The sequence below is a fragment of the Papilio machaon genome, chromosome 7, assembly GCF_912999745.1.
Source record: "Papilio machaon chromosome 7, ilPapMach1.1, whole genome shotgun sequence".
Classification (NCBI taxonomy): Eukaryota; Metazoa; Arthropoda; class Insecta; order Lepidoptera; family Papilionidae; genus Papilio; species Papilio machaon.
In genome coordinates, this window is record NC_059992.1 from 2,459,690 (window position 1) to 2,485,105 (window position 25,416).

Sequence of the window (25,416 nt, forward strand, 5' to 3'; positions counted from 1 at the left end):
GAAGTAGTTCCGGCTTGGACTATTGCCAACCTACTACAATATAATTGCTTTAAAATATTTATGCTCATACTCCGTTTTACTGAGCGAATTATTATTATATCTTAATTACGCATATATGCGGAGCGTCGGAATAAAAATCAAAAGTTTTTTGTGAAAAACTGTGAAAATATGGCCAAGTTCATGGTTCAGTCAACTAGAATCATAAAAAAATACAATTTTTTTTATCGACTTTTGTTTCGACGCTTCTCATATTTTTTTGCTTTATGTCAAATACTAAACCTATTTAGTGATAATCTATATGTTTTAATAAGAAGGTAAGTTTAAGGGATTTAAAAAGATTTTATAAAGTATTTTTAATTTGTAAGATAAGCATTGGTGTGCACTCGGCACTCAATTTGGCATTTCGTGCGCAACAATAGTCTTGTTTCCGACGTGCCAAATCATGTTCTGTTAATGTCTTAATTGCTTGAAAACACACTACTTGTTTATTTTTACAAAAAAATAAATGTAATTCTCTTTGATACAGTTTTAACTTTTTTTACTTCAGCAATTCGTACAAAATTTTAAATATACATAGAGCTACAATTAGTTATACCCATCGTTCATACATATTATTAAGACCATAATTAATATTTTTGTTTTTAATTAAAAATAGCTTTATGTATTTCTTCTCTACACTAACTTTAAGTGATTCTTTCACGTTCATCTTTTCGCTCAATTTCCTTAAAACAAAGTTTAAGCGTCACGTAAATAATGTTTTAATTTTATGACTGATATTTTTTAAATTTACAAATCCCCGATAACTTTTATTACCTATCTATCAATCAATGTCTAAACAGGTTTTCTTGTCATGAATTTTATATTCTAGAATGGTCGATGTAGGTGTTAATAGGTATTTAATTAAAATAACTTTTATTTGATTTGTTCTGTTAACGTTTCAATAGTTAACAATCAAATTTGGAACAAATGATATAATTTTGTACTTATAAGTTTTTTTTTATTCATTTTTATATTTCAGACGTTACATCAATTTTTTAACTAGCAATATATTTTGAAAAACCTCTGGATCACAAAGTTACTAATAAATATGAACATAAATTAAAAATTAATCCTATTTAACTTTTCGCTTAACGGGTAACTGTTTGCGAAACTTTACATATTGCGTGAACTCTCGCAAAACACGAGGAAAACATTAAGCAGAACTTTTATATGTCACTAAAACAACCGGTCTGTCTATCTGCGTGTTTCCTTCTCGTTGCTTTTTACTAACGATCCTTGTTATGACTTAGTTACCAAGATTTACAATGAAAATTTTGGGACATTACATAATATTAAAAGTGAAATAAGAATATAAAATTCATACGACGCGTACATTATAACATGATAAGCGATATGAAATAGCGACATAGTCTCCCTCGTCTTTAGTTCGCTTTCTACTGTCGAAGCGTAGTTTTTAATAAATTTACTAATCGATCCGTTCTCATTACAAATTAATTTAATGTAGTCCTTCAAATGTTTATGCATGTTAATGAGGTGTCGTGTCGATAACATATTTGTCGATAAATTTTGTATTGGAAATAACTTACACGAACAAAGCAAAGTACACACAGATTACTGAGGATATTTGTTAGCTAAATGAACGGTTCTCAAATCAATTATCTCGTTCCGCTGATATTGCAAATTGGGAAGCATGTGTTGTTGTGTGAAACATGTATGTAATCCTGTTTTATATATTTTGAAATAAGCTAAATATCTAAGTATATAAAAATTATATTATTACTATTATAAATTCATAAGCTTTATTTTAAATAGTGATGTTATTAATTTGTTATATTATAGCTTTATTCATTCATCCCTTTCATTTGCATCAGCCGTAACCGTATTAACCGTAGAATTCCACTGCTATAAAGTTTATTTACAGGTATTTTGGCAGTGGAAACTGACGGTTAGAACAATAAGAAAAGTAAATTAAAATAATGTCATAATGTTTGTCCGTAAGTACAACAACGATTATGGTCATTACGAGAAGAAAGCGAGCGCCGGAGCGAGTCATCTCTTAAAGAGATAAGCGCACTTCGCGTTATGCAACAGTACTGCTCTTGTTGGGTATAAAGTAACTTAGATTAAGTATCGCAGAACAGTATTTAGGTATAAACTATGATTACTAGCAGAAATGGTGCTTTAGGAGGGCTCGCTAAGTTTTATAATTTGTGATAATTTGTAAAGTTTATTTAAAAATAAATTATAACATGTCTTTTACATATTTTATTGGTTTTATAATTTTCTAACAGATGGCGTTACAAGTACAATAAAATTCTAATGAAATAAAATTTTCAATTTTTTTTAAAAGTATAAAACAGGATTTTTACGATAGAAAACAATATTAGAAATAAATTGTAATAAATGCGCCAAAGCCTAAATGTGAAATAGTAATTTCTTAGTAAAGTGTAACACAAAACTGTAAACATTGTGGGATAATATAGGACTTTCTCGTTCGCCCTGATAATCTAGTACTCTACCTTAAAATTATATGAACAGATTCGCTGCTCCTCTTCTTAATTATCTTGCAAGAATATTGTGTCCACTTGCCTTCTTCATTCATATGCCTTCTACTGTAATATTTGCTTACTAGGTAAATAACTTTATTTGAGTATAATTTTTTTTTACATAACATCAATATAGTCGTTTTCACCTTGCAATACTACTTTTTGGCATAATAATATGACTCTAAAAGTAAATATTTGTCTTTGATTATTGTCTCCTTAATCCGATCTTTATTCTAAAACGGCAGTTAAATTTCAAACTTGTTACCTTAGATAACGGACCACTTTCCCGCCACTTACGGACTAGTACTAAACGTCCAGTTTGCATATGACACAATTGACCTGCGAAAGGTCCGGTTATAGCACCTTCCCAACTTGAATGTATTACACGGAGTCACACTAAGTAATAAGGATATACAGAAAAACAAATGTTTTTAAGTATAGGTATCGTGCAGTAGTGTCAACAGCGGTTTTATTTATTTACACACAGTGACTGTCAAATATGGGATACAAGTAAGTTTATTTTTTAATTCTTTTATTTTTCAACATATAAAATTGTTAGTACAGTACGTGTAATAAAAATATTAAAATAGTATCACTCAATGGCTATCAAAGGGTTAAAACAAGGGTTAACTAAACAATGTAACTGTATTTTTTGGAGTAATACACTCTGTTTTTTTGGTACTTATAATAATCAAAGAATATAAAGCTCGGGTGCTTATAAAGTATGTATAAATTACATTAATTTATATTTACTTCAAGACTATTACATTTCCTTACCTTTTAAATTTCTTAATTATGGTCATTATGGTCGTCTTCCTACGTACTTTTCCATTATTGTGAATCTTCTAACCTCGTCGTTGGGAGACGTGCTCAGCATACTTCATAACAATAAGACATCTACGACTTTAATTACTTCCATAAAATATGTATGAATCTGAGAAAAGTTATTAAAACTGTCCACATTTTTATGTAAAATAAATTTTCCTTGATAATTAGTCTGTTATATAGTACTATCATAAGTGTTATATTATGATTAAGTACATTTTTGAATTTTACGTATATAAACTAAACATTATATTGAGGTCGATTTTTGTCTCAATTACTTTGCATATGTTAGCAACCCTAAAAATCAACTATGGCATCCTTATCAAAAGTATTCTGATCAAAGGGTGATGCAGAAAAAAAAAATAACAAAATATATTAATTCGTATGGTTATTTCAAAATGGCATCATCCTTTGTATTATAAAGATATTAGGAAGACATATTACTAGATATTAATAAGATATGCTTTTATTTTCTTCGCATTTCAGATTAATAATTTTGTTGGGGTTGCTGCTTGGAGTTTTGTATTGTATTCACATACTCGTTCAGGATTACCAAGCGGTGACAGCCTCCAAAATTCTTCGTTTTCTTTTCAAAAGGGATACCAGTTCGCATAATTATACGGTAATTTCAATTATACTCGTTAACCAAATTAATTAGTACATTTTTAAAATGCTTATTTCTTTTAAACGATTAAAGCTATAAAATAAAAAATCGCTTGATGCTGTCTTTATTCACTGTAAGATGACCCTTATACTTAAATTATCTGTGAAATAAAACATGGAGATTGTATGTTGTCTCTACTTTTATGCTTATATATAAATTTTAATTTAAGATTCTTTTATAAAAGTAGAGTTCTTTTCAAACTAAACAAATTTTTCAAAAATTCTTTACAGAGACCAAGCGTAAGGTGGAGAAAAATTTTAATGTATGATGGAATACAATGCACTCGGTTTCTCTATTGTGCGCTGGGAACAGCGACAGAAGCGAGGTCGGACGGGGAAGTACGCAGAGGTTTAATACTAATGCTCAGGTGATTATTTTATGTCACCGCAACATTTTTATACTTGTCATGTTCTAGCTTAAAATAATGAACCTCTTTGTAACCTATCTCCAGTTCACTATTAGAGTTCAGTTCATGCGACGTAAACGTCTATGAATGTAATTCATATAAGGAACTATTCTTTGTCCCAAGCGACAAACGAGGCATTGCGATCTGAAGCTATACAATGAAGACGAAAATGTATAATAGTGCTCGTATATATTGTTGGCCTATGTCCAGCCCTAAATTACTTTTTACGACCAAAATCAATATTCGATCCTTGAGATCAATCCGGTAATTATATTAATTACTTTGAAACAAAATAAAACATAATTCGATTGTCTTCTAAAAAATAGATGGCGTTTTTCACTGCTTTTTCTTTAGATCTATTTAATATAAAAGAAATGGATTATCATTTTTTACTAAGAATACTGATGAATGGATCAAGATTGAATAACGATTTTGTCTTTCAGTATTGGTTGTATTGTGTCGCATAGTTTTACTGCGTAATCGTTGCGTTACATCCCTCATTTGAGGGGAATCGGTAATTTAACGAACTTCTCAACAAGATGCTTAATATAAATCATAAGAATTTTTTTAAATTTATCGTTTCAAATAATAATAAGAATTAACAATAATTGTTTCAGCTTAGAACCTCGAGGTGAAGATAAAGATTCTCTGGAAGTTTTCGAGAGTGCGTACGAGTTTGGTAGAAATGCACATGATGAAAGAATTTGCAGAAAAATGTTCCCAATGTGTCCTTTCAAAAGTTCATTGCTACTTGATCTTATAAAATATTTACTAAGTCGTTAATTATTATAGCTTAATTTTTCCTAATAAATTTTATTCCAACATGTTTGTTGTTTTGGTGTGTATTTACTCAAAATACGTGACCGGGTTTTTAGGTTTAATTAAAAGGACAGGAAATGGCAGAAGACCGATCGGAAAAAATATTTGGCATCAATTTCAAGTTAATTACTGATAGCGAAAAGCATATTTGCATTTTTAAACATAATACATTTTATAATTAATTGGTAATCCGATACCGTTCATTGTTACTATAATGCTAACAATCTTTGATTATAAACACAATTACATTTTGGCGTCGTTTTTGTCAATTAATACAATTAATAATACTAAGAAAAACGTCTTTGAAATTAATATTAAAATCAACACATCCATCTTGACTGGACAGATTAATTGATGCTCTAATAAATGAAACAGCGCCATCTCTTATCTGCGTTTTAAAACCAAGATTTTTATTTTTTTATTTTAACTAAATAAACTGTAATTTTATACATTCTTATATTAGGATATTATTTAAAACAAAAAAAAAAGATTTAGCAATTAAGAAAATGCACAGGACGAATGAAATTGGTATCGTTTTTTATTTTATTATTTCTTCAGAATTTCATCTCTCACGTCTCATTCTGTGCAACTCAAACACTCCAAGGAAGAAGACGAATCTATGACACCTCACTCGTCAAAATCGGTTCAGTCGTTTAGGCTCTAGGTCGTCACATTGGATTTTACATACGTACAAAACGTAATAATAAACTTACATATGTGTGAAAAACATTGTCCTCTTTGTCAGTCGCCTAAAAATATAAGCATTTTCTTGTTTGTTTTTGTATTGCCGTTACAATTTTTTTCCTATCTAGTTTTTTACGTATCGATAATTTATCAATCAAGCAAGTTGGATGTCTATTCAGAATAGATATTTACTGCAGAATACAAATTAAGTACCAAACTAGATAATTATTTGAACAGTACAAGATGCCAAACCAAGCCGATAAAATCAAAGATATAGCCGATGAAGATCTGGTAAAGTATAAATGCGTGGCTTTTATAATTTTAATTATTTGACTGTTTTACAAAGTCTTTGAGATAATAAGATATCGCCATCACACTAATAACATTAACAATTCGAATGTTTAGATGGTGGATAAATGTTTGTTGGAAGGTATCCTAATGACCTACTTCCTTCTATCTTCTAGAAAATTATCTTCAACGGATTTCAATGAAATTTGGCATAGATATAGATCATAGTGTAGAAGAACACACAGGCTACTAATTGAGCTTTTTTCTAATTTCGCGGACGAAGTCGCGGACGACGACTAGTTGTAAGTTATTAATTTTTCACAATAACAATTTGAATTATCGTGGTTGCGACGTTTTAATATTTATATCAGTTTTAAAAATAGTTCGACAGGCGATATATTAAGTATGAGCAATCGTCTGGATGTAAACAAATTTCATCCAGTTTTCTTGCATCGCGGTCTTACAATGTTGGTGATACTTACATTATTTATATTGCTAATAATTTTCATAGTATACAAGGATGGAAAAACTAAAGATATTCGTAAAATACCGGGTGAAAAAGCATGGCCTATAATTGGGAACTCACATTATTTATTAGTGCCTCTAGGTATGAAATATTTCATTATAATTTCGAACGAAATGTGTTAAAATTATTGTTGACAACGCTATTATTATATTCAACAATAAATGTTGGCATAATTATATTTTAGTGTGATGTGAATTGTTTCAAGTTGATGGATGGCTACAAGGTAAAAGAATGGTTAAAGAAGGACGAAGAAAATATGGATGGATTGTGAGAAAGTGGTTATGAATAAGAAAGTAGTGAATTTAGATGTGACTCCAGATGGAGATGTATGAACTGTGAAAGACATGTGTTACGATAATGATAATTGTTTTAATTAAGTTTCTATATTGTTAAGACTTAATTTCACAGTTACATTTTCAGATCACCTATTCACATATTTAAGAAAACTTCGCAAGCAATATGGAGATATATTTCAAATACACGCAGTCAACATGCAAACTATTAATATTTCTAATCCAAAACACGTTGAGGTAATTTTTAAGAGAAACAATTATTTGTATATCCAAACATAAATGGTTTAGAAGCCCTTTATGAAGAGGCGTTATTGTTTTTCTATCATAGCAAACGTCAACCGTACAAGTGGCTACCTGACTTCGCTAGAATAACGAAGTGACTGCTGCCTATAAACATTTAAAAGTTAAAAGATTCTAGAGACCTTCAACAATAGAGGAGGTACTTAGAAAGAGGTTACATCGCCTTCCCACATGTCCTCCCTCTCACAAAATCAACTTACCATTTAAGTTCCTTCTGTTATTGTTACGAGGATAAGTGGACTGTATGAAAGGGCCGGTTGTATCGCCTTCTTAAATCGCAATGAAAGTTCGGGTCAAGGCTAGTTCAGAAGAGTAGTCCGTTGCCGGTGGAGTCCGAGGTGGCGAGTGTCGTCGCCGTCGACCGCCGTTCGCTCGTTGGTGCCGCCGGTCGTGACGTCGGTCGTGACGTCGCGGTCGCCGGCGCCGCGTCGCAGCGAGTCTTGCCATGTCTCAACATGCTCCCCGGGTTGAAGTACTGAAGGTGTTGAAAGACTTCAAAAATCTGGAAGGGGACAGATGTTATTAAATGCCCTTCGAATGGTGCCTCTCCTTGTCTTCAGTTCAGCGACTCTAGCGGTGCCGTCGCTGCCAGGATAAAGCTGAATGACGCGTCCCAAGCACCAAAGCAATGGCGGGAGAGCTTTCTCCTTCACGAGGACGAGAGAACCAAGTTTCAACTCGGATTTTGAAGAATGCCACTTAAGCTTTTGTTGCAAAAGAGTTACATATTCATTACAGAAGCGCCTCCAAAAGTGCTGCTTCAAAAGCTCAATCCTCCTATATCGCTCCAGGCGGGTGATGCTGACATCAGGCACCTGTGGTTGCGGAACAGTCATAAGCGAGCGTCCAATTAAGAAGTGAGCAGGGGTTAGAGCGGAAAAATCTGTAGGATCAGTGGAAAAGGGAATGAGAGGGCGAGAATTTAAAACAGCTTCTATTTGAGTGAGTAAAGTCGCCATTTCCTCATAAGTAAGATGAGTGGTTTGCAGTAACCGCTTAAGATGATGCTTTGTAGAGCGCACGGCTCTTTCGGCGAGTCCGTTGAAATGAGGTGTATAGGCAGGCACAAATTTAAATTCAATGCCTTCCTGAGCCATGTGACCTTCAAGGTCGGACTGAACCAGAAATTGAGCCAGCTCGTTGGAAGTGCCGACGAAGTTTGTCCCATTGTCGGACGTGATGCTTTTGGGCTTCCCCCTGCGAGAAACAAAACGATTTAATGCAGCTTTGTAAGCCTCGCTGGATAAATCCGTAACGAGCTCGATATGACAAGCCTTTACTGCGTTGCAAACGAAAATTGCCAAAAATGACTTAATGAGTTTGCAGCCTCTGCCCTTTCGATCTGCTATTAACACTGGCCCTGCATAGTCAACACTACAGTGTAAGAAAGGAAACTCCAGTTCCGTACGGGTGGCTGGTAATTGGCCCATGATTGGCTGAACGTTTTCAGCCTTAAATCGGACGCATCGTACGCATTTATTGACGATGGTTTTGGAAAGGTTTGTGCCACCTAGAGGCCAGTAAGTCTGTCTGATATTACCTAACAGAAGTTGAGGTGGGGAATGTAAATATTTTATATGATAATGTTGAAATAATATTTTTGTAAAATGATGCTTGCTGCATAACAAGATGGGATGCTTGGTATCAAAACTATAAGGGGAATTATCTAGCCTGCCACCGACTCGGATAATATTATTATGATCTAGAAATGGACTTAATGAAATCAAGCGATTTTTATTGGGCAATGTCTCGCCGGCTTTAAGAATAGCATATTCATCAGGAAACATCTCCATTTGAGATTTCTGTATGATTAAATTTAATGAATTTTGAAGTTCTTGAACCGAAAGATGACCTGTTAATTTGTTGGTCTGGTTTCGAGAATTATAAATAAATCTCTGTAAATATGCTATTGTATTTTGTAAGCTAGTTAGTTTTGATTTATTTTTGATTAAGTTAGCAATTAAGTCAGCATTAGAATTATTATCAAGCGCTAAAGAACAAGTAATCAACTCGGGTAGATCCTGTTTCACGTTACAATTGGGCATTGTTGGCCAGTCACATTCATTTTTTGCCAAAAAGGTTGGCCCTGACCACCACAAAGACGAAGAGCTGATGAGGTCAGCCTTCAGCCCGCGGGAAACAAGATCCGCCGGATTGTCTTTCGACGGTACGTAGCTCCACGTGTGACCCTCCGTGCTTTCCTGAATTTCGTGAACGCGGTTACGAACGAAGCTTTTCAGATTAGTCGGTGGAGTCTTTAGCCACCCTAACACAATGGTTGAGTCACACCAGAATTTACATTTGCTAATAGGTATGGTAAGAGAGCTTAATACTTTATCACACAGCCTTGCAGCTAACAAAGCTCCGGAAAGCTCGAGACGAGCAATCGTCATGGGCTTTATCGGTGCCACCTTACTTTTAGACGTCAAGAGATGTACCTCTACAGATCCTGAAGCAGTCACAGAACGCACATATATGCACGCTCCGTAGGCCCGTTCTGAAGAATCTGAAAAGACGTGGATTTCATGACAGACAGAGTCGTGGACAAGAACCCAACGTGGAACCATTAATTGGTTTAGAAGAGGTAAGGTGCTGGCGAACGAGATCCACTTTTCTTTTATGTCTTCTGAAACCTCTGCATCCCACGAATATTGTTGAATCCAAAGCTCCTGCATGATTAATTTTGATTCAACGACGCATGGTCCTACGAGACCCAAAGGGTCAAATATCTGACTTATCACGGAAAGTATGCTGCGTTTTGTGACCTTTTCACGAAGTTCAATGTTGATACAATATGACAGCATATCTAAATTCGAGATCCAGTTGAGACCCAAAGTTTTTGAAGACGTGTGAACATTATCACTGCTAGATAGGTCTAGAATTTTGTCAGATTCAAGTGATGAAGTGGAAATTTGTTCGAGTATTGTAGTGTTATTAGAACGAAATTTTCTCAAATTGAAATTTGCAGATTTTAAGGTGGTGATAACTCCTTTACAGAGGTTAATTGTAGTATCGAGTGGATGAACCACCTAAATAATCGTCAACGTAGAAATCGCGCTGAATCGATTGTTTGACGTCATTATCGATAGCACTGGATGCTAAACTAACCAAACACTTTGTCGCTAAGTATGGCGCGCTTGCAGTACCATACGTAAGCGTATTAAGAGTGTAGGTTTTCAAAGGCTCTGATGAATCATACCTGAAGATGATCTGTTGAAGGGGGCGTTGAACAGGATTGAGCTCAATCGCCCTATACATTTTTTCTACGTCTCCAGTCACGACGTACTTATGCTGTCGAAAACGTAGCAAAATGGAATAAAGATCCTCTTGTACAGTAGGACCGACCATCTGAATGTCGTTGAGAGACACACCTGAGGTGGTGGAGGCCGAGGCATCGAAAACTGTACGTAACTTTGTAGTAAGACTCGACTCACGGATTACGCCGTGGTGAGGTAAGAAGTAGTTGACCTGTTGAAGACAGCTAGGTGCAGACTCTTTGTTTTCAGTCATGTGACCAAGGCGCTCATACTCTTGCATGAACTCCATGTACCTATCTTTAAAGGCAGGTTCTCGATGAAACTTACGCTCCAAGGACAAAAAGCGGCACTTTGCCATTTGATAAGAATCGCCCAAGACTGAAGGGTCCTCCTTCAGCGGCATTGTGACGACAAAGGTGCCATCCTCTTTGCGTGTAGTGTTGTCAACGAAGCTCTGTTCGCAGGCTCGTTCTTCAGGAGATAAGGAGTGCTTGGCTGAAACAGTATCAAGTTCCCAGAAACGAGTTAAGTCTGGATTGGGTTCCTCATTTGCAAGATTGCAGATAGGAGAAGAGGGTGACTTAAGACGGGAAACGTTCCCTGTCACCAACCAACCCAGTTTTGTTTCATGTAATGTGGGCTGATTTTTACCTAAATCAACACGATTATTTAATAAGACAGACCAAAATACTTCGGCCCCAACTAAGATGTCTACGACTGACGGTTCATTGAATGTAGGGTCAGCTAGACTTATTCCCGTAGGAAGAGGAATATTTTCAATATGTATGAAGGAAGACGGTAAAGCGTTGGTGATTTTTGGTAATATAAGACAGTCAACAGTAAGTCTATAGTCGCTATGGTAGGACTCAAAGGTAAGGCTGCAAGACTGTGTAATATGAGAAGTATTATTGTTTATACCTGTCACCGTGGAACTCGCACTTCGTCGTGACAATCCCAGCTTACCGCAGAGCGATTGTGTTATAAAGTTGGCCGTTGACCCGTTGTCAAGGAGCATCCGGGCGGCGTGGACGGCACCTTGGCTGTCCACCGCCTTCACCAGCGCTGTGGAAAGCAAAACGTGCGGAGGAGTAGTAAACTGCTTTGAATTGCTTGAATTAGCAAAGTGATTAACGTTACTAGTTGAAGGCAGAGCGGGCTCAGGAATTATTTGCGTCTCGTGCAAGTGCAAAAGCGTGTTATGACGTTTTTTACAATATTTACATGGTACAAGGCTACAATTATTTTCTAAGTGCCCAGGTCGTAAACAATTAAGACAGACCTTAGCTTCTTTGGCCTTTTGAATTCGAACTTCAATAGGGAGGGCTCTGAATGTTTCACAGTTAAATAGAAAATGAGTTTGATTGCATAAGGGGCATGTAAATATTTTTTTGTTGGATGAATTTAATTTTTTATTTATTTTATTATTATTTTGATAAAATTTTTGATTGTTTGAAGCTATAAGCAAGTTTGTATTTAATTTATGAGATTCTGGTTTATGCATTTTACCTTTATTTTCTTGCAATGTCTCCAATAAATCTGCTCTGTTGCTAAGAAAGGTAAGAAATGTATTTAAAGATGGTGGATCAGTGAGAGTATTTCTATGTTCCTCCCAGACCCTATGAGTAACACTATCGAGCTTTTCAGACATCATGTATATGATTAACACATCCCAGTGCTCAGTATTTTGATCTAAGGTTGACAGTGCACGAAGATTTTTATTCGTGACGTCTATAAGACGACGAATAGCTGAGTAGGACTCGTTACGAATGTGTTCTACGTTAAATAATTCCCTGACATGATTATTTACGAGCAGCCGCTTGTTATCGTACCTATTACATAATAAATTCCACGCCGATTGATAGTTTTCGGCTTTAAAATCTAAATTATCGATAACTAGCAAAGCACTGCCTTTAAGAGATGCACGAAGATAGTGCAACTTATTAATGTCATCAATATCCCTTCGGGAATGTATTAAAGAGGTGAAAGTATCACGATACTCAAGCCAGTGTTGATAGTGACCATTAAAGACGGGTAAATCTATTTTTGGCAACCTAACACAATTGGATTTAATAACGCTTGCCTGTGCATCTTCGAGCTGTATCACGGAAGTATCCTGGGGCTGTGCACCCAGCAGGCGCCGCGCCTCAGCTACCAGCGGGTGGTACCCGGCTTCGAACTCCTCGCGCTCCAACTCGGAAACGGAGGGGTCGTCCGAAAGCATCTCGATCTCGCACTGTAAATTATCGAAGTGGGCATATAAGGCATCGAATTTTTTAAAACGGCCTTCTAAGTCTAACAATTGTAATTTGCTAGGCTGACCGCCGGACACAAGTTGCTTTAAATATTTACTAAAAATAGTCACTTTAGTTTTTATACACCCCCGTTTTTGTTTTAACTTGGTTAACTTGTCGTCCGTCATAGCGAAAGACGATAAATAGTTAGCGATTAACTATGAAAAATATTATAAAGGGAAACTAAATAAATAGGTCACTATGACGTAAACTTGACCTACTTTCGTACGAATAATAAATACAGGTGTGCATGCGCAGCGGCGCAGCGAGCCAGACTAATTAGCGACAGTGATTGGAGTGCGACAAACAATATCCCGTTATGCGGGAGCAATGTTTTTTGCTAAATGCAAGCGAAGTTAAGCTTTAAAGGCATAGAATATTGTTTATTATTGTTTAAGCTTGTATAAAAGTAAGAAATACGCTGCCAGTAAGACAAAGAATATGCGACAAATGTGTGTACCCACTCAAAAAAAAAAAAACTGTTTTAGGGAATTTAAGATTAAAAGAAAGGAAAAGATAGAAGGAATAATTGGAACGAACTCACGAGTGACCAAACCATCCACCAGTGAATCCTTGCTGATGCAATCTTCTCCTTTTCTTGACGATGACTCGCAGATTCAGCGGGTTGGTCCGAAGTCCGGCGTTCCGTCGACTACTTTGTTCTCGAGCGCGCGCGGTTGCCGGGCGAAGTTTCTTCGGCAGGATGATGATCTTGACGACGATGAAGGCTCCCGAAGATCTTCTATAGCTGAAGACCGCGTTTTGAAGTGCGCAGAGACTCGACGTTGAACATTGCGGTGACCGTTATTTCGACGATTTCGAAAATTAAGACGGTGAGAATCCTAAAGGACCAATGTTATTGTTACGAGGATAAGTGGACTGTATGAAAGGGCCGGTTGTATCGCCTTCTTAAATCGCAATGAAAGTTCGGGTCAAGGCTAGTTCAGAAGAGTAGTCCGTTGCCGGTGGAGTCCGAGGTGGCGAGTGTCGTCGCCGTCGACCGCCGTTCGCTCGTTGGTGCCGCCGGTCGTGACGTCGGTCGTGACGTCGCGGTCGCCGGCGCCGCGTCGCAGCGAGTCTTGCCATGTCTCAACACCTTCCTCACACAGAAATAGTGGAAAGAGGAAGAGGACTAGAATTTGGCAACGGTAACTTTCTTACCTAATAAGTAGATTTTTGCAATTGCTCGGGCATTTTTGGTGAACATTGATGATTATTTAATTTTTCGATTAGTAGACTGACGTTTTAGGCCATATGGCCTAAAAAATGAGAATGAACAAACCGGCACTTGGTAACATTTTTTTCTGGTATACAAAAAATATAGTCTTTATAATTACTTTCAAGATCTGGCACGCAATTAGTATCGGAGAAAAACAATAACGCAGTAAAGATAACACGGTTAAATGACAATGAGAAACATCGCCTCTTTGTAAACAAATTTATTATATTGATTAATTAATTTCAGATCATATTATCGGGCACCCGTTTTATTGACAAACAAATTCCTTATACATTTTTAAGGCCGTGGCTTCGTGAAGGACTTCTTGTGAGTAATGGTGAGTGAAAGTAGATTAATATATTCAAAAACCTGCCGAGTTCCATGTTATTTCTTAATGCCTTACTAGGTAGGAATCAATTTGATAAACTCTGTAATTGTTTAAAGTTCCTTTTTTAGGTAAAAAATGGCATCAAAGAAGAAAAATTTTGACTCAAGCTTTTCACTTTAATATATTAAAGAAATACTTACGAACTTTTACTGAACAAACGGAGAAATTGATGGAGAAAGTGGATATCGAAGCTAAGAAAGTACAATGTGATGTACTGCCATTGATTACGAACGCAACTCTTAAAATTATGTGTGGTATGTATGTTATATGCTTTTAAACATGAATTCCAACAGTGAAAAGTCAATAGCAGTATCAAACGATTCACATATCTGAAAGTCATCTCTATTTTCAGAAACAGCCATGGGTGGAGCTAATGAAGAATACATGCAATCTATTTGCGATAAATATTTGAAAGCTATAAATGAAATAGGTAAATCTATTACCCAAAGATTCTGCAGAATTTGGCTTTACGCAGACATAGTATTTGATTATTCCAAAATTGGAAGAATTCAAAAGAAAGCTATAAGTGATCTTCATCACTTTACAATGAATATAATTCGAGATCGCAAAGATTCTCACTCTAACAATATAATGCTGGATACAGATAATGGTGCAATTTATGGTAGGAAAGGTGGACTTGCAATGCTTGATTTGCTTCTAGAAAACGAAAAGGATGGTGTCATAGACTTTGAAGGTATAAGAGAAGAAGTTGATACTTTTATGTTTGAGGTAATCATCAATATATATATATATAATATATATAATAGTATTAACTAGAAAGTTTACAAAAACAGAAAATTTGATTTTGCGTAAATACTAAGATTTTTGGTGAACTTGTACTTTAATACTCGTAAAAGTCAAGAATGACATATAGATGTTGAAAGATATAGAGATAATTCAATAAATTTAGTAATGATTTTTTTATCCAGGGTCACGACACAACAGCAAGTGCGTTAAGCTTTATGATAATGAGGATAGCAAATGAACCTAATATACAGGTAACATTAGAATATGTTTTTATTCTAACAACCAAATAAATTATTAAAGTAACAAAGGAAATACAAATTGTATTTTGTTTAAGAAATCAATTTATGAAGAGCTAAACAGTATATTTGGTGAATCGGAAAGACTGGCGACAATCGAAGACCTCAATAATATGAAGTACTTAGAATGCTGCATCAAGGAATCTCTAAGGCTATATCCAAGTGTGCCATTCATATCTAGATATTTAGCTGAAGAAGTAAAACTCGGTAAAACATCAGGATTTTTCTGATATTTTTAGTCACTCTCTATTCAATTTATCTATTTTTAATCACCGTAACATTTGAAATTAAGTTATAAACGTATGAAATAAACTGAAAATTAACATGGAAAGTTTTTTGCCATGTACTAAATTGTAAGTGTCTACTGACGAAAAATTCATCTAAAATAACGTTATATTGTTGTTGTCGTTTTTATTCAACACATGTTTAGAGAAACTCTTTTCAAAAATAAGATATATTTTGGTAATACAAACCCAAGATTAGATCGTATCGTAACGTTGTTATTTCAGGTAACTATAAAATCCCTGCAGACACCCTCTGTCAGATTCACGTGTACGACATGCATCATGACGAGCACCTGTATCCTGAACCGGAGACGTTTATTCCCGAGCGCTTTCTGCCTGAGAACGCAAACAAACGTCACCCCTATGCTTATATTCCTTTTAGCGCTGGACCAAGGAATTGTATTGGTAGAAATGCTTTTTATATAATACGTAAAGTACTACTAAAATAGATGTTACATTTTAGAGCTTCAATTTATCTAATTATAATGAAGCAACAACCTACGTTCGTCAAAATATTTTAACAACCTACTTCAAATATCTCAAAGGAAACTTGGGATTTAACTATATTAGATTTTATATAATTTACCGTATAATTTCACTGTCATGAAAATTTGTATTATAGATTGTCATCTCTTTCATCGTCTTTGATGGCAATGAATATAAATGTCACGGCAGTTATCTTGTAAAAATCAAATTGATCTTAAAACTTATAAGATTCTTTTTAATTTACTACAAATAAAAAATCTGTAAAGCAACTAATTTTAATATCATGTTGTGATAAAATCAAATCATAATCGCGTTGATGAATACTTTGTTCTCAGCGTTAAGTACTTCTAAACAGTTATGACTTAGAGGCCTTCAAGAAAAGAGTGTGCACAATAAGGCCGGATACGCATCTGCGGTACCACCGGTATTGCGGATGTCAATAGCAATCAATTTTGATCAACATGTGATCCGCTAATCGTTTGCCCCTTCCTACATATATAGCAAGATTTATTTCTTTTTCCGCATTTGATTTTTTGGAACATCCTATATTTTTTACTTACATACTTTCACGTTTCAGGACAGAAGTTTGCCATGATGGAAATGAAGACAGTAATGTCGACTTTGCTCAGACATTTTTATATCGAGTCAGTAACCAAACACGAAGACGTCAAGTTCACATGCGACCTTATATTACGTTGTACTCATCCTTTGTATGTACGTTTTTGTAGAAGATGAAATGTTTGTATTTTGCAGTAATTATTTTGTAGAAAGTTTAATTAAATATTCAACATAAAACACTGTTTTTTTATTTCGTTTAATAACGTTTAATTTGTCACAAAGCCGCTTTTTTATTCAACAGCTTTTAATTACGTAAACCAATTATTGCGATATAAATATAGGGTCTTGTCTACTCTACTCTACTTTTTTAGGGGCACAATATTCTTGAAACATTTAAAAACCATATTTTTGGATTTTAATTGTATTTATATCATTTAAATGTATTAGAAAAGTCCGTCTTTTTAAAGATAACTTCTTCCTATTTTTAAATTCTTATAGTAATTTAATTTAATTTAATCTATATAGAAAGTAGTCCTTAATTTTAAATATTAGTATTTATTAAATACATCATTGGCTAGTTAATGTTAGATTCACTTTAACAGCACTCACAGATTTAATGGTCCCTTAAAATTGATACGGATACTTTGTTTTAAAGGCGGTATTCGGTCGGCTTCAATTGTTATTAAATTGCAAATGCATCAAACGTATGCTTATACGAGATGGCAATTATGTCGCTTGTGCTAAACGTACGGCTAGTAACTGAACATTATACAAAGCTGGGACTATAATTGCTGAGATTAATATATATTCGAATATATGTATATTAGAGAATAGTAATTGCCGCAAAAGTATGCAGAAATATACGCAGTAATTTTCTCAAATTAAATAATTATGAAAAAATAAAGAAAAAAGTAACTTTAAATATGCATTTTTTGTAACTGCGAAAAATCATTTTTTTCTGCTATTACAATTTTCAAGATTTAAGATTATAAATAACATTAATCTAAACAAAGGTACAGTCACGTTCGTTTGCGGTATATATGTTACAGAAAAATTACTTCGCAACTCATAACAAACTCCGCTCCTACTTACAATAAACAATTAGAATATCATCGCCTTTTTAATCGAATAAAGAACAACTTTAGAATTACCGACTTCTATTGTTCAAAGACGATAAATGCGATTATCGCTTTAAAACTGGAACACCGTCAGCAATCCCCACTGTACATAACTTTGTCTAAGTGTTCAGTATCAAAAGTAATCATTCTTCATAAAATAAGTGAATGTTAATTAATTTACAAAATACATGTATAAGGCAATGTGTAATCGTAGAACTCCACTGCTGTGACACTTGTTGATATTACATATCTGTCCCCACATCATATTGTTGTCCTTTTCATTACCTTTGTCAAAACAGAGACTTAAATGTATATGGTTATTTATTACTGATCTTTAAGAAACATAAAAATATGTAAATCAAAATCGAAAATTATGCTAAAAATCCTAATTTGTCGTTTGTAATAAATACATCAGTGTTCGTGCGCACACACACAAAGATAACGCTTTTAATAGTTTCCGCAAATTCTGGACTAAATTAAGCCCGCTACGGCCTAGCCATTTTTTAGCCGACTTCAAAAAGAAGGAGGTTATCAATTCAACTGTATTTTTTTTTTTTTTTTTTTATGTGTGTTACCGCGAAACTCCGCCCCTGGTGGTCCGATTTTGATGAAAAATATTTTAATCGAAAGGAAGTGCTTGCAGGTGGGTCCCATTTTTTTGTTTTTTTTTTTAAATAACTAGAAGACTAGTAGATTTTTCATTAATAAAATAACTTGCAGTGTTTTATCTGTAAAGTGTTGTGTCTGTGTTTTTAAACATTATATTTTTTAATTTTAGTTTGTTTTTAACTTTATCATTGTTGACTAAAATAATAATATTAATAATGTAATAATAAAACTTTTATTACAGACACATGGTCGATACAAAATTAACCTCTAAATTAAATAAAATTACAACACATGTAGACGTGTCCACATGGCTAATACGGGACAGTCCAAACTCGCTCTATCAACAATGTGTTGCAGGTAGCTGTTGGCGCTGCCCCGCACCCGCTGCATCAGGGATGCTGCTCTCTTTCTTATTAATGCGGCAAAGCCGTCAACACCGGCATCTGCAAACATCCCAGATGCGTTACAGAAGCGCGGCAGCCCCAACAGGGCCCTGAATCCATTGTTGTACTGGACCCGCAATGCATTGTAAGCCCTTTGCGTTTGACCCATAGGCTGAACGTATAAAGTGACTGACAATAAGCTTTAAAAAGTGTGATTTTACTGGTGTAGAACTTATTTAGGAACTTGTGTATCTTTTATTCAACATCATCTGATTTTCTTCTAGTAATTAAAAAGTATATCAATGCATGTGCCAAGGCAGTGGAAGTCTTCGTCAATAATATGTGAAGTTTAAATGCGAGTGAAGAGCTTGAGTTCGAACTATCAGAGGTTTTTATTACTTTCATGTTTCACGACGCCATCTGTTGAATCTTTATTACCAAAGTTTGATAAGAAATTGTTTTAATGGTTTTCATGAATCATACAACTTTTGTTATATTTTTTTCAGTATTAATACCAATATTAACTACGAACAACGTAAAATTACTTAATTTATATTATTAGTAGTAAAAATATAAATCTACCGAAATACAAGTCCAAAAACATATTTTTTCAATATTAAATTATGCAATGAGATAATATGTATTCGTAGTGTTTGGTTAGTATTTTAGGAGTTTTATTTAAAAAAAAAATTATAACTCTGTTAATGTACTAAGAGAGATCTCCTTACGTAAGTTCACATTCCGCGATACAAGTCGTTAACTAACACGTAAAATAAAAGACAAAGCCAAATTGTCCGTTAGAATAGTCGTAAACAGGTTTATAGTATTTTTACTGCTATTGGTAGGCGCCGTATTTAATGCCGGATCGTTTCATTTTGTTTCGGTTATTTACATCCGATCATCAAATAAATTTATAAAAGCGTTCATCCTGAGGTGATCATAAAGTGGAAAAGGAAAAATTTATACACTCTATATAAAAGATAGTAGTTGAAATATTTTTTTCCTAATAATTACAACAAAATTCATTATAGAAAGCCTTTTACTTGATTTCAAATGACCTTTATTCTTGAAGAAAAAAAAAAGTTCAAAAAGCTATTATTTAAAAATGTATGAAATAAATAAGGAAAACGGAAAGAGGTTGTGACGGCAATAAGTTTATGCCTGTCATTTCTTCATTCTTCTTACCTACAACAAACCACATAATCTACCTATACCTTTATACCTTACATAATTTCAGACATACACTCCTCTTTTTAGGTTATGGTACTTTATATACATTATACTTTGATGGGTGTTCGATGAAGAAGGGAGCGAGAAAGTTGAAGTTGTTTGAAAAACGGTACATACAACTGAAAGACCACATCACACACTTCTACTTGAGGCTGTCAACGCGCGGTTCGTGCTGTCTTATTTTTAAATAAGTGATAACCTCTTAACTATACTTTTACTCCATAAATGAAAAATGTAATAGGTCAGTGTCTCAATTATACTAATTTATGATGTATTACGATAAATACATACACAGGTTATCTGCTTCGACAGTCTTAGAAGTAATTTGTATTCATGCATTAACTATGTACTCTTACGTTTACATGCCTATAATCAACAGTAAACGGAATATTTATGAAGTTCTACCGCTTCGGGATTTTATTAGAAACTCTATAATCTTTGATTGATTGGTTCAATAAATCTAAAAAAAAAAACAGCAAACGGGTAAATCTAGATATCTTAGTGGTATTTAAACTTAACCCTTAATTGTCTAACCTACGTCAAATATTAACATTTTATAATACATGTAATCATCATTATCAGCCTTCTAAATAACCTAACAATCTTATTATATTATAAATGAGAATGTTTGGATGAATGGATGGATGTTTGTTTGCAGGTATCTCCAGAACGGCTCAACAGAGCTTAATGAAATTTAGCATAGATATATAACATAATCTGGAAGAACACATAGGCTATTTTTATTAAGTTTTTTCAATTCCGCGCGGACGGAGTCGCGGGTAACAACTTGTCCACTAGAAATCGAATATTTTGTTCCGCAATGTAATTGTTGATTTATTATTGGTTAGTAGATATGTCAAAGTCACTGGCATAGATATTGCAGATGCGTTTTAGTAAACAAAAAACGCCAAGAGAAAACGTAGGTACCATTGTAAAGAGTAGCCGGTGTGACTTTCGTCTTACTTTTAAATAAATATAATTTTCACTCAATGACAAAGAAATCTTGCTTATTTGAATAATCAAAAGCTCTTTCATAAAAGTAAAATTGATATTAAATTCTTCGGCTTCGCAAAATCGAGTTGTTAAAAATGTAAATGGTGATACATTAAGAAATCACGTTCAAAGGAGACGTGAAAATTTATTTGAAATCGTAACGAAAATTTAATTCTTCACACCTGGCATTTCTGATAACAGGACAATTCCGAATATTTCGCTCCGACATAAGGACCCTCTACATAATAGCTAATTTATCTTATATTAATATAAAATGATTTTCTACTAAAACATCTAAAAACAGACCGCTATAATTAGTACAAGTCGTTTCCAATCTTTCGCCAAAGCTCTTGAGCATTTATTGTTTGAACTTGAGCTCATTAAGCTAGGTAAACGGTTAAGATAATGTTATTTTTAATATAAAAGAAGGGGGCAAACGAGGGGCAGGAATACCCAGGTGATCAACGACACTCATGGACATCCGTAATACCAGAGGAACTGCAGATGCCTTGTCGGCCTTTAAGTAAATGATATGCTCGCTTCTTGAAGGTCCCCAAGTTATTTAAAATTCACTTCATTACTCCAAAAGAAAAAAATGATTAGAAACTGTTTTGATCAACAATGATTGTTATGAAGGATTATGTTTTATCACAAAAACTCTTCTCGGTAAAAATACTTTATTTTTTATTCAAAATCGCATTTCGTATGTCTACGTATATCATTTTTCAATAATCATGTTTTTATTTAATGTCTAATATCAGCGTGCGATGAAAGGTTTACCACATGGTTAAGCTAAAAGTTAATGAAACACTGTCTAAGTTTTTATAGTTAGGCCCATAGAATATATAACCTAAAATTGATGATCAATAATTGCTATTTCGGTCGGATAGTGTTGTGTGTACCTATGATGTTAATTTCACAGATGCTTTTTTTTCACTTAGACAAAAAATAAAGCATAAATAATATATAAATATTTACTTAACTTTTCATCATTTGTTGGAGAGTAAGTTGAAGTTAGCGTAGCAACGAACGCTCATAGCCGTGTAAAAGCAACTTTTTGTATATACGAAGCGACTAGACGAAAACATGCGTACTTTAAAGGAAACTTAAGTTTTATAACAGGAAAATTGCAAATAAGAAACACTAGAATATACGTTTCCCTCATATAAAATTTATGTTTGCTGCAAAACACGTTCAAAACTTTATAACCTTTTAATATTAACACTTTTACCTATTTTATAAACGTGAAATACGAAATATTCTGATAACGGTACATAATAAATTTTAATACTCTTATAATGTGTATTTTCTATGTTAGTCGTTTAAAATATTTCGTTATGAAATAGCTTATATTTAAACATAATTAAACAACAGCAAACATGAGTATAAATAAAATTTAACAATGTACACAAACACGGTACACAAATTATTTTGTTGTTTGATTTTACTAAAATGTTTTTCGATTTATTCAAGTAATTATAATGTAAACAATTACATTATAAACAAATAATTGAATGTCAATTATTGTAATTGGAATGTATTTCTGTATTAATAATGAATGAATGAATGAAACATTATTCACCACATTTCACCCGTTGTTGGGCGTAGTCTTCCACTATGATCGGTCCTGTGCCGCCCTCATCCAGGATATTCCCACAAAATTGACCCGATCATTAATAAATTTTGCGGGAGGCCAACCCACCGACATACTAGTGAATATAAAATTATATTACTCGTATTCTATAACTTTAGATTTAAAGATAATCTTGCGAATATATTGTACTAATGACCAAATGTATGATTAACCGTGAGTTCTCACACATACTCTATGATAAAAATAGGGCAGTGTAGATTAATAATGTGTGCTTTAACATGTATTTCGGTAGTGGAAACTTACTACAGAAGTGACCAACGCTAATCTTTGTTCAAGAGTTCAGCGAGTTGACGTCAATTGCCCGTCACATTGCACAAGTTTCCAGACGAATTTGGAACGATGCAAATTTATACGAATGAATTCTAACCACTCTACTTGGTATGCATACAGCTTTGGAAATAAAAACTTACAATTGCATTATTACCTGTTTTGAATTTGGATTAAAAAGTATCGTTAATAGTAAATTTTCGTCGGTTTGTAACTTAAATTTACTTCATCTGAAGTACGTGGTACATATAGTATATCCAACCGTGAAGGTGCATTGCAAAAAACATGATATTGAAGTTTCCTTGTGTGAATATATCGGCAGTCGAATATCACGTAAAATTATATACTAATATAGAATTCCATTTCAGAACCAATTGAAAATTAATTTTAGGTAAAGAAAATACAACGTGAATTAATTTGAAGTTGAAATATTAAAATTTTGATTTTAAAAACGTTGGTCATGAGCATAAAAAATTGGAGCATAAGAGTTAGACCTAACTCACATTCGGGTACCACATAAAAATAATCGAAAAATAAAGACAGGCGTGAAGTTGAAGAAATTCTGCGTTTCGTCTGATGAGTGTGGTGCCGGAGGCCTAATTTTAGTTCCCACTCTTTTCTTATAAGGAAGGGATGGAAAGGGGAAGTGGATTTGACGGAGGAGTCGATGCAAAGTAGGCAATACATTTGTAATTGCAGATATCTACGGCCAGCGGTCGCTTCACTGTTTACTCGTTTGCCACCTTATGATATAAAAAAGTATAATAAATGCGTATTTTCCGAACAACTAAATGAATCTGACGCCGAAATTTAGCATAGATGTAAAACATAGTGCATAAAGGTTCGCGGGTGACAGCTAGTTTATAGGAACGAAGAAAATTTTCTTGATATAATCTCAGTGCTTTCGTAAACAGAATCCTTAACGCTCAGTTAAGTACGTTAATTATTCATCAACATTTAATCCGAAGACGGTAAATATTTAATGGATAAACTTTACAACTTCATTTTGACAGCTAAAGCTGAATACATCAAATATTAAAAGACCGCCGTTTTAGGGTTGCATGCTCGCATTTGTCGGGAAGATTAACCAACAAATAATTGATAATTAAAAACCTTAGTACACCACACATTACAATATTGAAAACCCTGACAATATCGAAAAGTGGCACAATGTCTTTTTCGTATTGTAGCGGTCATTTCATGTTTTGTTCTTTCATACCATTTTCTATACCCATGTAGGTTTCATATATTTTAGGACAAAACTAACTCTCTCATGGGGGTCTTGTTGGACTTACGACCATTTGAACGGACACATATATCAGCTCATATATGTCCCCATCGAGAGGCTCGAACCTAACTTTAATTAGGGCCGAATTCATAGAACACGTACATTCTGAAGAAAATAAAAAACATAAACTTCCTGTCAGGCGGAAAAAAGAAAAATCGCTAATTGGATTATAATTTACTTTACGCTATTGAATAAGCTTGCAAGCTAGAGAACTTATGTACAAGTGAAAGCCGACGTGTAAACGCAACCATCAGTCGGATTATTTTTTGACACAATCACTACTTCGTGTAAACCTTAACTATGTTTTATACATACAATTAGCTAACGTTATTTTATTTGCAATTATATTGTAATATAATATACATTAAAATTTTTGGATAAAATAAAATTCATTTTTTGTAAAGGTGCCAGCTGAAAACCAGCGCAGAGGCAGTTTAGTGTGTCCTTGCTTCGCTGAGCTGGCTCCCTTTTGCCACACTATTGTACCAAGTTTGTGTCTTGTATACCTATGTGTGTTTTTTTTTTTAGGTTTTACATTCAATAATTCTTTTTTAGTTCTTTCTAATTACTATTTGATAATACTCGTATTTAAACTAGCAATGTCCCGCGACAACGAAATAAGTTTCGTTTTCAATATTTTTTTTCTTTTATTCATATTTAAAATCTAACACGCAGTTTAAGAGACGGGTCTGTCGTTTCGGGTTCCGGGTGAGAATTATTGGGTCGTAGTTCTCTGAAATGTACTTTGTCCACAGTCCTAAGTAGGTCCGTAAATAAAGTTGTTATCAAACTACTTTACGATCATTTAACTGTTAATGTGGGTCCTTTCCGACAGCAAAAACCGTTTCCTTTTGGTGTAGTACTAGTCCTGCTCTGTCATAAACATGATCCAAACATTTTAATTTTATAGACCTCGGACACGCTCAAATATAACACGCAAGTAACGTATGGCAGTCGTTCCTACTAATGTGTTCGCATTCTAAGTTTAACATTTAAG

At 34.1% G+C, this 25,416-nt stretch overlaps 3 protein-coding genes across 9 annotated transcripts; 2 read left to right on the forward strand and 1 right to left on the reverse strand.

Moving 5' to 3' along the window:
- The first annotated feature begins 2,816 nt into the window (after positions 1-2,816).
- LOC106711576 lies at positions 2,817-5,237 on the forward strand. Its single transcript, XM_014503933.2, has 4 exons — positions 2,817-3,056; positions 3,858-3,993; positions 4,266-4,402; positions 5,059-5,237. The coding sequence occupies exons 1-4, from the start codon at positions 3,046-3,048 to the stop codon at positions 5,222-5,224; spliced, it is 450 nt and encodes a 149-aa protein (XP_014359419.2). The 5' UTR covers positions 2,817-3,045; the 3' UTR covers positions 5,225-5,237.
- A 1,394-nt stretch (positions 5,238-6,631) lies between these two features.
- LOC106711571 (cytochrome P450 4C1-like) lies at positions 6,632-17,054 on the forward strand. The gene is made up of 9 exons (XM_045678766.1): positions 6,632-6,839; positions 7,179-7,288; positions 14,365-14,455; positions 14,575-14,760; positions 14,859-15,235; positions 15,436-15,504; positions 15,588-15,756; positions 16,059-16,238; positions 16,897-17,054. Exons 1-9 carry the CDS (start codon positions 6,638-6,640, stop codon positions 17,052-17,054), a joined length of 1,542 nt encoding a protein of 513 aa, XP_045534722.1. The 5' UTR covers positions 6,632-6,637.
- LOC123721151 lies at positions 7,565-13,989 on the reverse strand. 7 transcript variants are annotated; one of them, XM_045678772.1, is made up of 3 exons: positions 13,444-13,989; positions 12,689-12,841; positions 7,565-7,853 (listed from the first exon to the last, which is right to left on the reverse strand). In XM_045678772.1, exons 1-3 carry the CDS (start codon positions 13,456-13,458, stop codon positions 7,656-7,658), a joined length of 366 nt encoding a protein of 121 aa, XP_045534728.1. In that variant the 5' UTR covers positions 13,459-13,989; the 3' UTR covers positions 7,565-7,655. The 7 variants fall into 7 exon arrangements, with proteins under 7 accessions (XP_045534728.1, XP_045534725.1, XP_045534723.1 ...); XM_045678769.1 differs by having other exon boundaries at positions 7,565-8,548; XM_045678767.1 differs by lacking the exon at positions 13,444-13,989 and adding an exon at positions 13,121-13,400 and having other exon boundaries at positions 7,565-8,548.
- Positions 17,055-25,416: the final 8,362 nt, after the last annotated feature.

Coding starts and splice junctions, on each gene's coding strand:
- LOC106711576 (XM_014503933.2), top strand. Junction 3,994..4,265: donor CCAGTTCGCATAATTATACG/GTAATTTCAATT, acceptor AATTCTTTACAG/AGACCAAGCGTAAGGTGGAG. Junction 4,403..5,058: donor GGTTTAATACTAATGCTCAG/GTGATTATTTTA, acceptor TAATTGTTTCAG/CTTAGAACCTCGAGGTGAAG.
- LOC106711571 (XM_045678766.1), top strand. CDS start 6,638: ATGAGCAATCGTCTGGATGTAAACAAATTTCATCCAGTTTTCTTGCAT. Junction 14,456..14,574: donor AGGACTTCTTGTGAGTAATG/GTGAGTGAAAGT, acceptor TTCCTTTTTTAG/GTAAAAAATGGCATCAAAGA. Junction 16,239..16,896: donor TGGACCAAGGAATTGTATTG/GTAGAAATGCTT, acceptor TTCACGTTTCAG/GACAGAAGTTTGCCATGATG.